This window comes from Giraffa tippelskirchi, chromosome 7, assembly GCF_054371585.1.
Source record: "Giraffa tippelskirchi isolate mGirTip1 chromosome 7, T2T-mGirTip1v1.2.pri, whole genome shotgun sequence".
Lineage (NCBI taxonomy): Eukaryota > Metazoa > Chordata > Mammalia > Artiodactyla > Giraffidae > Giraffa > Giraffa tippelskirchi.
The window spans coordinates 46085326-46097403 of NC_137281.1; the positions used below are offsets into that span (position 1 = coordinate 46085326).

Here is a 12078-nt window from a genome sequence, read left to right on the forward strand (position 1 = left end):
CATTTTCAAGTCTTCCCTGATTTTTTGATATTTTGCACAAATCTCCAAATAACTTTATTTCAGTACTTACTACTTTTTCTGTTTTAGTTTTCTTTCCTCCACCAATAAACATAGCTGTCCTTCCTGTAATAGTTTTTTTTTTTTTCTTCCTGTAATAGTTTTTTAAACCCCAATATTTAATGCTTGTTTTTAAGGCTATCCAGACACTGTTTAGAGTTGTTCCTTTTGTTTTCTCTGGAGTTCATAATCATTTTTATCTTAGTTTTCCTTGTACATATTTATATGCTTCCCTGCAGACTCAGCTGGGTGTCTGTTCTCTTATTCAGAATCATCAAGTATCCCAGCAGTTATATTGTAGGGAAATCTCTTCTAGGCCTTCTAACCTGCTCCAGTCTGACTTACTAGCTGTTTATACCTTTAAGACAGCTGTCACCCTTGCTTCTCCCTTCAGCATCACCTTGTGCTGTTGTCTGCCATGGCTTGTGCTGGATTCTCTTTTCTATACCAAGATCATCCTCTTTCTTGGTTTACTCCTTTGTGTTGGTGGAAAGCATCCTATTGAAGCTTCTCACAAAAGGATGGATGGGAGGTAAATTTTTTGACACTTTTTTTAGCCCGACATTTGATAGGTAGTTTGGCTGGGTATAGAAATCTAAGTTGGAAATTATTTTCCCTCAAATTTTTGAGTCACTTCCTTGACTTCTGGTGTCCAGTGTTGCTGCTGAGATGTTAGAAACTTACAATTTCTGACTCTTTGCATGGAATCTGTGTTCTTCTTTCTGGAGGCCTGTAGTGTCTTTGTTCCCTGTGTTCTGAAGTTTTATAGCAGTGCATTTCACTGTAGATCTGATTTCATTTCTGGGCTGGGCATAGGGTAGGGCTTTTAATCTGGAAGTTCATATCCTTCAGTACTAGGGAATTTTCTTGGATATTTAAAATCCTTTTTTATGAAAAATTGAAGACAGAAAAGCAGAATAGAATCTGTCACCCAGATTTAATAGTTATCAGTAAATGACCAATCTTGTTTCATCTGTATCCTTCAAATTCACTTACCCACCCAGTATTCTGGATGGTTTTGAAGCCAGTCCCAGACACTGATTATTTTATCTTGGTTCGTGTCATTGCAAGTTTCCTCTGTGTCTTTTTCCTTTTTGGAACTTCTCTTTTTTAGGTGTTTTATCTCCTGAAGTGTCTTCTGACTTTTTTCTCTTTTGTCATATTTTGCATATCTGTTTCATTTTGTTTTCCCTCTCCTTTCTGGGAGATTTCTTAAAGTTTATCTGTAGGTACTTTTACTGAGTGTTTCATTTCTGCCATCAGGTATTTCTTTGTACAGCAGTCCATTCCTTTTATATAATTTATTTTTGACTGTGCTGGGTCTTTTTTATTGTGTGAGTTTTTCTCTAGTTGCAGTAAGCAGGGGCTACTCTAGTTGCGGTGCACGGGATTCTCATTGTGGTGGCTTCTCTTGTGGAGCATGGGCTCTAGGGCACACGCTCACCAGTTGTGATGCATGGGCTGTTCCACAGCATGTGGGATTTTCCTGGACTAGTGATCGAACCCTTGTCTCCTGCACTGACAGGCAGATTCTTTACCACTGAGCCTCCAGGGAATCCATTCTTGTTTCATAGCTGCAGTGCTATGTCTTGCCTCTCTGAAGATATTAATGAGAGCAACGACTCACAGTTTCTTTTCTGTGGATTTCTGTGTTTCCTTGAGTTTGTTCTTTTTAATTGCATTGGTTTCTGATTTTTGGGCTAAAGGCTTTACTGACCCCAGGGCAGTAGGTGGTGCCCCTCAGCTCCTAGTCTCCAGTCCCTGTCCACATTCATACTCTAGACCACAGCAGGTCTCTCTCTGTTCTTCTGCTTGAGTCTTGTCATCACAGTTTGCAGCACAGTGAGTGTGTGGGGGAAGTGTCCTGCAGACCATGCTGCTGTCCATGTGTCTCATAATTGGGCCACTTGTGACTTCCACTCCTCTGAAGTTGACTCCGTGGGTCTTGTCCTTGGATTCGTCCCTGTGACATGAGGGCATGCCACCTGGGTCCATGCCCTGTAGCTGCCCTGCATCCTCATCAATGGACTTATATTTTGAGTGACATAAGCATTAATTGGGTGTTTTTCTTAGCATTTCTCATTAAAAGTAATTAATTTCACCTTTAAAATCTGGGAATTACCAAAACTTGACTGAGAGAAGTGAAAATCATTTCTAATCTCTCTATCCAACAAAAACCATTGGGAGATGTTTATGTAGCATGTATTATTCAGTAGAGTCATGTGGTGTGGTGTTGTATAATCTCTTTATATGTCGTACAGTTTACTGTATTGCATATTTTTGTTTTATGATAGTTTCTGGAATTGTAACCTTGAGAATCAATTTAAATTGCAGTGGACTATTTTACTGTTTCCTTCTGACCCAGAGCAGATAAAATTCCCCCAGCCCTGTACTCCACCTACCGCCAAGCCTGCTCCACTGCCGGACAGAAGCAGCCAGAAGGTATGGTCCTCATTCGTGCCCATCTCTGCTTCCCGAATCACGAGACATTGTCGGTGGCGCCCTAGTCCCTCTGGTCTGGTCATATCGTGCTTGGTCTGGTCAGAGCTGTGGCTTCAGAGACTGAATGGCTCAGCCCCGGGATGGTTGTGACACCAGGAGGGCTGCCTGTGATGTCAACCCTCTCAGGTCTCAGCCGGGAAGTACCTGCCATACACTTCCTGAAGGATGCGGTACCAAGTCCACTTGACTGTCATTTTTGCGTGCCCCACTGAGGTTGTGACGTGGTTTCTGTTTGCCCATCTGATTCAAGCTTTACATTCAGGTGACCAGCCAGGCTGAGGCCATGGAGCTAGTTCTGCACCATGTCCTACTGGGGGTCTGCCTCGGCTCTTTGTGATGTTGGTGAGGATCTTGCTGCTTCTAGGGGACAGTGATGTAGACCTGGGCCAAGAGTGCATCAGACCTGGAGCAGCCGGGGACACTGTCCCTACCCCACCGCCCAGGAGCAAGGTGCCATCTGCATGGGGCCTGGTCTGTCAGTGTCGAGATGGTACTGCTGTTTGCTGGTCAAAGCCTCTGCTGCCTGCCGGCCAGTTAAGCTAACTGACTGCCTGCAACTCTATTCTCTGGTTCTGTCTGGCAGAACACTCTCACACAGTGTGCCACAGGTTCTGATGGCCAAGGGGACCCACACCTGTTTGGACCTATATCAGAACATCTCACTGATGAGGTGCCAAGGGGCTGGAGGGCTGTGTCCAGAGCCAAGAGCAGCCTCGCCTCTCTTTTCCTGATCCCTGGTCCTACTTTTGGAAAAGGGCTTCTAGAACCTTTTAAATGTATGTTGAGGACTGGTAATTCCCTCTTATATCTGATCTTAACATCTTGTGGTAAAAAAACTGTATCACAATGTTACTTAAAAGTTTGAGAAGCATCATCATCAGTTTGACCATTATCTGTCCATAATTCATACCCCCAGCCCAGCCTCCCTCCACAAGCGTTTGGTCTTTTTCATTATGTATGTGCATTTTACACTTGCGGTGATGATGTGCATAGCTCCTAAACTTCCGTGTGCTTCCTGTCTAGCCCAATTGTGAAAATCACCTCCTGCCTCTCAGATGCAGCCCAGGGAGAGGAAGTGGAGCCCAGCTGTGCAGAGGAGCCACTGGACCTGCTCATGGCTGCCCTGCAGGAGCTCAGGGCCTCTATGACGGACCCCACCCAGCATGATGGTGAGGAGGGGGCTGCAGGCAGGGCCATCCACAGTGGGTGTCTGTGGGTGGGAAGGCACGTCCTGTGTGCTCGAGCTCATGGCTGATCCCTAAGCCACAGTGGTCATTGTGTTCCCTGAGCTCAGCTTGTGTCACAAAGCCTGACCGTGGCCTGGTGGGTGTGGAGGACACAGCCTTGTTTCTGACATGCAGGCTGTCCCGAAGCCTTGGCAGAAGGTGAACTTTCTCTCCTCAGCACTGGTGGGATAGGTGATGTAGAGGAGGAAGCTGTGTGCTGGGCTGGGTGTGGTTTTCTTTCTGACCTCCACTGCCCAGCACCTCCAGCCCTCAGCACTGGGTCTCTCCTCCTGGACTGTCTCCTGTGGGGGACCTGGAGAACCACTCTGTGCAGTTCAGAGCACGTGGTGGCCACAAAATAAAGTGCTCAATTCCAGTAGTTTTAGACTTTTGTTATGCTAAATGCAGAAACTAATATAAATAAGCCATGTTTTTAACTGCACAGGTCCATTCAGTATATGCAGATTATTTTCAGTAAACATACTTAATTTTTTGGAGGTAAATGACAATTTGAAAAAACTTGCAGATAAACCATGTAGCCTAGAAATATAAAAAAAAATAGGTATGTTGTGAATGGATATAGTCTATGTAGATTCACATATGACCTGCAGAGAACATGGAAGCCTGTGAGGAGTTAAAATTGAGGGTCAGAAGTGACACATGGTTTTCACAGTCCCAGCCCTGTGTGGTTAGCTCTGCCGCAGCTGTGGTCACCTTGCGGGCCCAGGACATCCCCTTGTGGCCAGCATGGCCCTTCCTAACACTGCCCCTGCAGCCTGTGGTCCTGGGGGACACCAAGGCTGGACCAAGGGGCTGCAGCAGGTGTCAGCGCCTGCAGAGGTGGCAGGCGATGCGAGGTGGAGGTGGTGTAGACACAGTGGAGGCAGGGACGCCCATGCTCATGGCGGTCCTTGCCTTGTAGTGCTATCAGCTCAGGTGGCCATGGTCTCTGAGAGGCTCCACTCTGTCCTGGGCCTCAGCGAGGACGTCGGCAGAGTAGAGGAGGCCCCGGTGCAGCTCAGCATCCAGGCCCCCGAGCTGCAGCCGCGGGAGCAGAGGGTGAGTGTGACCATGTGTGAGTGAGTTGAGGGTTTGATGTTGTCTGCATGCAGACTCTTCACTTGGGACAAAGGTGTGGGCAGGTCTGCCAACCCTGTCCTCCACTGACACATCCCATCATGACCCCGGGGGACCTTCCCAGGGTCTGGGGGTTCCTATGACCTGGGAGTGGCAGCCTTCTCTCTGGGCGGCAGCCTGTATCACAGTCTTGTGAGCTTAGCTCTGATCTGTGTGTCCGCTCTGTAAATGCTCTGACGAGACCTTTCCTCTCAGGTGGTGGACCTCCTGCTGACGTCTTTTTGTCAGAACCTCATGGCAGCCTCCAGCGTCGCCCCACCGGACAGGTAGAGGCTGGGCGGTCCCAGCAGGTGGTTGGAGCTGTCCTGAGGGCAGCCTGGTGCTTCTGATGAAAGGCCATCGGTCTTGGTCCAGCTCTGGGCCCTGGACTGCCCCCGATGTCCTGCTGCACTGGGGGAGGGCAGGGAGGGCTGGGGGCTGATGTACCATAGGCACATGGCCAAGGCAGTCTCGCAGCAGGTGAGCCTGCTGTCTGGGGAGCAACTTGGTTCTTCCTGGGTCTGCAGTGCCTGCTTGCTCGTCCATGGGCTCTGGGAGGGCTGGGAGGGCCGAGACTGCCACTGCCTTGTTCTCTGTGGCTGTTCCCATAGGCAGGGCCCCTGGGCCACCCACTTCGTGAGGGCCCTGTGTGGACGCAGTTTCCTGCCAGCCGTGCTCACCAGGCTCTGCCAGCTGCTCTGTCACCAGGTAGGGCTGCCATTCCCTCCAGCTGGGAGTGGGTCCCCCACCCTGCCCCCGAGGGCCAAACACCTTTTCTTGTCTTAGGGCCCGAGCCTGAGTGCCTCACACGTGCTGGGCTTGGCTGTGCTGGCTGTCCACCTGGGCGAGTCCAGGGCTGTGCTCCCCAAGGTGCACATGGGTCCTCCCGCCCCTGCCAGGGGCCTGCCCATCCCCGAGTTCATCGACAGCCTCCTGCCCTGCGCGGCCCAGCAGGCCTCGGCCCTGTGTCTGAAGTAAGCGCACCTGTTGTCAGTAGTAACGTGTTCCCCAGACAGCACAGCACAGACACATGTGCTCCGTGCTGTGCTGGTCCACACCTCCCGGAAGGAACCTTGTCTGGATGTATCTGGGCGCATGCTGGTATCTCTGGTTAGGACAGTGAGGTCATCCTGCCTTGCTCCCTGTCTTTGGAGACACTGGCTCTGGGTTGCAGGTGTCCTCCAGGCTGTGTGGACCTGCCCCTCAGGTTCAGTTCTGGGGTCTCCCTGTGGCGAGCAGCTTTCTCTGGGGGACTCCTCTGCACGCATGGCTGTCCCATCACTGCACACAGAGCACTAGAACCTCTCCCGGAACCCAACAGTTGCAGGGAGCCCAGCGCTGGGCTTGGCAGGTGTGAGAGATGGCTGGGGAGAGAGCAGCCAGCCCATGGCAGAAACCTGGGGCTTTCTGAAGCTGCTGAGGTGAACAGACTGAAGTCAGGACAGAAGCCAGAGACTCCAGCAGGGAGGGACATTGGCAGGGACCAGGGTCTCGACTTGCGGACTAAGCTGACATCAGCAGAGAGGGAGAGCTAAGCACAGGAGCATCTCTGATAAGGCCCCTGGGAGTCAGGCCCTGTCCTCACGGCCCAGACTCCCTCCCAGCCTCGGGGTCAGCTCTGCTCTCGGCAGCCTCTTCCCGACTCGTCACAGGCACCATGGGTGGGCAGAGCTGAGGCTGCAACTGGACCCACATCTCCCTGGCTTGGAGGTCCTTATAGGCAGGAATGGCAAACAATGTGTGGTCATGCCCGTGAACCCCACGGGGCACGCCCTCCCCGACACGCTGGGGAAGCAAGCCCTTAACGTGTAGAGCTTCCGTGTTTACATTTTCCAAGATGCATTACTAGAGGGTGGGGTGGGGGTGCTGGGATGCCCTTGGTTCACTTTGTGTGACTCATGCTGATTCTTCCACCCTGTGTATTTTGTGTGGATTCCATCTCTATGTTATAATTTCCGTTTTCTATTTTCAGATTTTCTACAGCAGCAATTTCTTACTCCTTGTGTAAGTTTTCCCAGTCATCTGAGCTTCTGTACAGCTGTCTGTCTCCTGGCCTTATAAAAAAGGTGAGTCTTCTGGGTTCCTTTGTCGGCCGAGTTCCCGTTTTCTACGGGTCTCTGGCCCGAGGCTGTGTGGCCTCCATCTCGTGCTCAGCACCGCCCTGGTCTGTGGCAGGCTATCTCCTGGGAGCCACCGCCTTCTGCCTCTCTTTCTGGCTTAGTTAAGAGGAGGGGGGGTGTAAGGTGAACCACAGATGTCCATCCTGTTTATAAAATAGGCTCAGTAGTCATAAGAAGTGTCTTCCCAGGTAAAGAGGTGCCCTGTACTTCCTCTAAAGATGGCCCTAGAGATTGTGTGTTGGGATTCTGTGTCAAGGGTGGCAGGGCTGTCCGTTCCAGTGGGAGCTGGGGTTGCGGCACATGCAGAGTTCCAGGGAGCCTGTCCCCTAGGCGATGAGCCTGCTTCTCAGTTCCAGGCTCCGTGTTGGGACTCATGGGCCCTGCTGGGAACTGCCTTGTCAGGAGCAGCCTGGGGGCCAGTACCACAGTTTTATAGTGTGGGACAGGGGCAGGTCAGGGGGAGTGGCTTCCCAGAAGCAGCAGCCCACCTCAGGTCCTAAGCTGCCATGGTCCCCTTGCGCTGCCTGTGACTCTGGCAGCCCAGGGCGGGGGTTTCTGTGTCCTAAGGAAAGACAGATGGCTTGTCCATCACTCAGGAGCATCTCACACAGACCCCAGTGCCGGCGAGCCTCAGGGGATGGCTCGGCATGGCTGTAGGACACGGAGGCCTCAGATGTGCGGTCAGAGTTGGTGCCCCCTGAAGTGCCATCTGAGGAGCAGGGGCTCCCCACTGCCAGCTGAGCGTGGCTGGCCTCACAGCACACACACTACTGGCTGTTTTTAGTTTCAGTTCATCATGTTCAGATGCTTCCCAGAAGCTCGAGACACCCCGTCTCAGGAGGACCCAGCCAGCCCACCCTGGAGGCCCCTGTGCCTGCCCTCCGTGGACTGGCGGAGAGCCGCCCTCTGCCTGTGGAAGCAGAGAGCCCTGCAGGAACTGCTGAAGCAGGAGGGGCTCCAGGTAGGTCCTGCAGTCCCCTCCCTAGGACACCTGCTACACGCAATATGAGGTTTTGAGGTTGGTCCCTGTGGATGTGTGGAGCTGCCCCAGAATTTAAAGACAGGGAGAGTGCTATGCAACTGCTGGAAGCTTCATGTCATATGCCCAATTCAGTGAGCTGGAACGTGAGTTGTGCAGATGCCATGATCTGTCCAGGGCCAGGCAGCAGTGTGGAGGATGCTGTTTAAGACCAGTTTGAAAAGTTTCAGTTAGCTTCATTTTCAGGGTTAAATTACTGGTTCTTGGGGCTTCATGCCAAGCTCCCTGTCTAACACTGGGAAGTGGCATGAGGATGAAAGGGTCTGAGACACAGGAGACCTCCAGCTGCCATGAGAGCCACATTCACAGCCCATCCTGTGGCTTCTGTGCTCCGTCCTTGGCATGGTGGTCACTTGAGCTTTTTCTCTCAGTTGACTTACAGAGACTGGTTACAGCTGGAAATAGAAATTCAGCCTGAAGTTGATTCTCTTTCAGATACAGAAAGGTAAGTGCTTAAAGGATCTGCCCTTTAAAATGTTACACTGTTTTGTCATGATATCCTCAATTTAATGCTCAACATACAGTCTATGTTACAGTACAGTCTATGAGTATAATTTTATTCATTCTATTATTCAAGGAACACTTCCTGAGCTCCTGTGGTTTGGCAGACACTTGTAGAATGTTCTAGGAGCTAGGGATGTAGCGTGAACAAAGCAGATGGGGCTCCCCGCCTGCACTTCTGCCCTGTTGGCCCTGAGTGGGCACTCCTGCTGATGGACTGTGCAGCCCAGAGGCAGGCAGGGCGATACAGCAGGGCTGTGGGAGCAGGTGCTGGTAGGTGAGGAACAAGGAGCCTGAACCCCCGAGGGCCGTGGTCAGGGAGCCACGAAGATCTCAGCTGGTGTCAGCCAAGGAGGGGGAGGGTGGGCACAGCTTCACCAATTGCTGGCTTCAAGCATGGCACCAGGAGTGAGCAAATTGGAGTTTGAGCCCCTATGGGCCCCAGGGCCCCTGTGGGTGGTTGGGGCCAGTGAACGAGATGGCTGGGCCATAAGGTGTGCTGTTTGGGGCTCAGGTGTGTGCCGAGGGGCTTCGCAGCCGGGGTGGCTGTCCTCAGGCCACTATCTGTGGTGTGGTCAGAGACATTCCCGCACACGGAGATGCTGTGACGTGGTGTCAGATTCTGATGGGACAAGTAGACTTAGGAAGGACAGCAAACGGGAGTGGGAGTGACGACAACGCCTTCTGCAGCTCGGAAGATGGAGGTGGAGGGGCTGGTGGGGCACTCCCACCTATCAGCTTTGTGCCCAGCTTGCTTCCTGAGCGCTTCCTTCCTGCGCATCATGAGCCCGGGATCTCCCTCCTCTCCAGCGTCCTGGCGTGCAGATCCACAGTATGCCTTCTTAGCTCTCCCTCAGGTCACTGTGCTGTCAGTGAGGAGTCAGGTCGGGGCCTCCTTCCTTTGCTCCTCACTGCAGTGCCCCTTGCCTCTCGTGGTTGTGGCTGAGGCCCTGCTCGGGTTCTGGTCTCCCTGTGGGGGCAGACTGCAGCACTGGTGGCTGCCAGTGCTGTGGTCTTAGCACCGTGGAGCCTGGTCCACATCTGGACGCTCTGCTACTGGAGCCAGCCTTTACAGATGCCCCCTCCGCTCCCCGCTCAGCAGCGGTGCACCTGCAGTCTCCCACCCCTCGGCCAAGGCGGCCTCCCTTGGCACAGACCCTGACGTTTGCATTGTAGGCAGGACTTCCAGCAGTGGGCCATCCACCAGCACTTCCTCCCCATGCCCTCTGCTGCCGGTGGCTGCGACGGAGACCTGGAAGCCGCTTGCACCACCCTGGTCAATGTGCTTATGGACTTCTGCCAAAGGTTAGGAACGTTGGTGCCCAGAGGCATGTGTGTTTTGATTTTGGTAGCTCTAAGAATGTTTTTATTTCTCTCTGTCCACACATTTGGACATCTCTGATAGCAAGTCTGAATCTTTGCAATGAAGGCAAGCTTCTGGTATCATCTTTCTCTCTGTGCGTCACCTGGTCAGCAAACGTGAGGAGAATCAAAGGTCTAGTAGGTGGTGGGCACCAGTGTCGCCACCCATGGTACAGGAAGTACTGGTGTGGACTGGCTGCCATGAGGGCAGGCCTTCCCAGTCCCGTCTGGGCTGTGCAGGCTGTGGGCGTCTGACATGGCCTGTTCAGTCTCGTCCTCCTGGTTGAGGACTATGCTGTGTCCAGGTGGTATGTGGTGTTATCTTGTTATGGTTTTGATTTGCTTTTCCCTGATGGCTCACAGTGTTGACCATTTATGTATCTTTTTGGGACAGATGTCTGATCAGATCCTTTGCCCATTTACAATTGGGCTATTTGCTTGTTGAGTCTTATGGGTTCTTCATATAGTCCAGATGCCAGGTCCCTTGAGATACGTGAATCACAGATGCTTTCTCCCGTCCCTTAAGTCATTGGTTCACTCCCTTGATAGAGTACTATGATTCATATAAGTTTTACATTTTGAAGAAGCCGTATTCATCTATTTTTAGTTTTAGCTTTTGGGCCTTTGATCCATTTTGAGTTACTTTTTTTCCCCTAAATTTATTTATTTGACTGCTTTGGGTCTTAGTTGAGGCACACAGACTTTCCAGTTATAGCCCACAGGCTCAGTTGCTTCTCGGCATGTGGGATCTTAGTTTCCTGACCAGGCATGGAACCCATGTCCCCTGCATTGCAAGGCGGATTCTTAACCACTGAACCACCAGGGAAGTCCCTTGAGTTAATTTTTTGTAAGATGTAAGGTAGGGATCCAGCCCCGTTCTTTTGTATGTGAATGTCCAATTGCCCCTTTTGCTGAAAAGACTGTTCTTTCCCCATTAAATGGTCTTGTTACTCTTGTTGAAAGTCCACTCGCCGTATGTGTGAGCGTTCACTTCTGGACTCTTGACTCTGTTCTACTTACCTTTATATCTATCCCTGTGCCAGGACCACACTATTTTGATTACTATAGCTTTGCAATAAGTTTTAAAATTGGAAAATGTGGGAATTCTCTGGCAGTCCAGTGGTTAGGGCTCCACTGCTAAGGGCCCGGGTTCAATCCTTGGATAACTAAGGTCCCACAGGCTGCACGGTGCGGCCAAAAAATAAACAAGGAAGTAAAATTGGAAGACGTGAGTCTGCTAACTTTGTCCTTCTTTATCAAGATTGTTCTGGAGCCCTTGCAGCTCCATCTGGATTTTAGGATCAGCTCATCAGTTGGTACAAAATGAGCTGAGATTCTGATAATGACTGCATTGTATATCAGTTTGGGTGGTATTGCCATCTTCCTTCCATTTGTTTAGGTCATCTTTAATATTTTTCAACAGTGTTTTATAGTTTTCAGTGTGCAAGTCTTGCATCACTTTGATTAAATTTATTCTGAAGTATTTTTTTTAGCACCATTGTAAATGGGATCATTGCTTTAATTTCACTTATTTGCTCAGATGGCTTTTTATTGTTAATTCTTTATGATTTTCTATATATAATGTCTTGTCATCTGTGAATAGAGATGGTTTAACTCTTCCTTTCCAATCCAAATGACTTTCATGTGCTGATTTGTTTATTTGCTGAATTGTCCTGTCTATAACTTTGCAGTCCAGTGCTGACTGGAGGCAGTAGGAGCAGACACTTTGTCCAGGTCCTGGTCTTGGGAGGACAGTTTTCAGTCTCTCATCATTAAGTACAATGTTGAACTGTGGGTTCTTAATAAATGCCCTTTGCCAGTTGAAGAATGTCCCTCTTACTCCTAGTTTGTTTGTTTTTTTAATCATGAGATGGTGTGGAACTTACTGTTTTATCTGTGTGGTTTTTGCATTAATTGATTTTTGCATATTGAGCCAACCTTGCATTCTTAGGATAAATCCCAGCTGGTTGTGAAATGTAATCATTGATATGTTGCTGGAGCTGGTTTCTGGCTTTGTGCTGTTGCTGGGGTACCATGCGTGCCCTGTGGTCCCTGGGTACTCCCTGGCCCTGTGACCACAGGCCATACTGGAGGCAGGAGAAGAAGAGGTAGCCCAGCATAGATAGGAGACACTAAGGAGGCTTTCACTGTGTTT

General features: G+C 50.7%; 1 protein-coding gene across 15 annotated transcripts in view; it reads left to right on the forward strand.

The window, feature by feature from the left end:
* The window catches only part of FANCA (FA complementation group A), a 39276-nt gene that overhangs the window by 19021 nt on the left and 8177 nt on the right, over positions 1–12078 (forward strand). For 14 of the 15 annotated variants that reach the window (XR_014059062.1, XR_014059061.1, XR_014059056.1 and 11 more), the window contains 10 exons: positions 2423–2499; positions 3615–3728; positions 4708–4844; positions 5118–5188; positions 5513–5609; positions 5688–5875; positions 6874–6967; positions 7806–7982; positions 8432–8505; positions 9738–9866. Coding sequence is in view for 9 of the 15 variants with exons in the window: in XM_081508078.1 (XP_081364204.1) it covers positions 2423–2499; positions 3615–3728; positions 4708–4844; positions 5118–5188; positions 5513–5609; positions 5688–5875; positions 6874–6967; positions 7806–7982; positions 8432–8505; positions 9738–9866 (1158 nt within the window). In the remaining 6 variants the exon portion in view is untranslated. The remainder of the gene's footprint in view (positions 1–2422; positions 2500–3614; positions 3729–4707; positions 4845–5117; positions 5189–5512; positions 5610–5687; positions 5876–6873; positions 6968–7805; positions 7983–8431; positions 8506–9737; positions 9867–12078) is intronic. The other variant, XM_081508075.1, reaches the window with a different exon arrangement.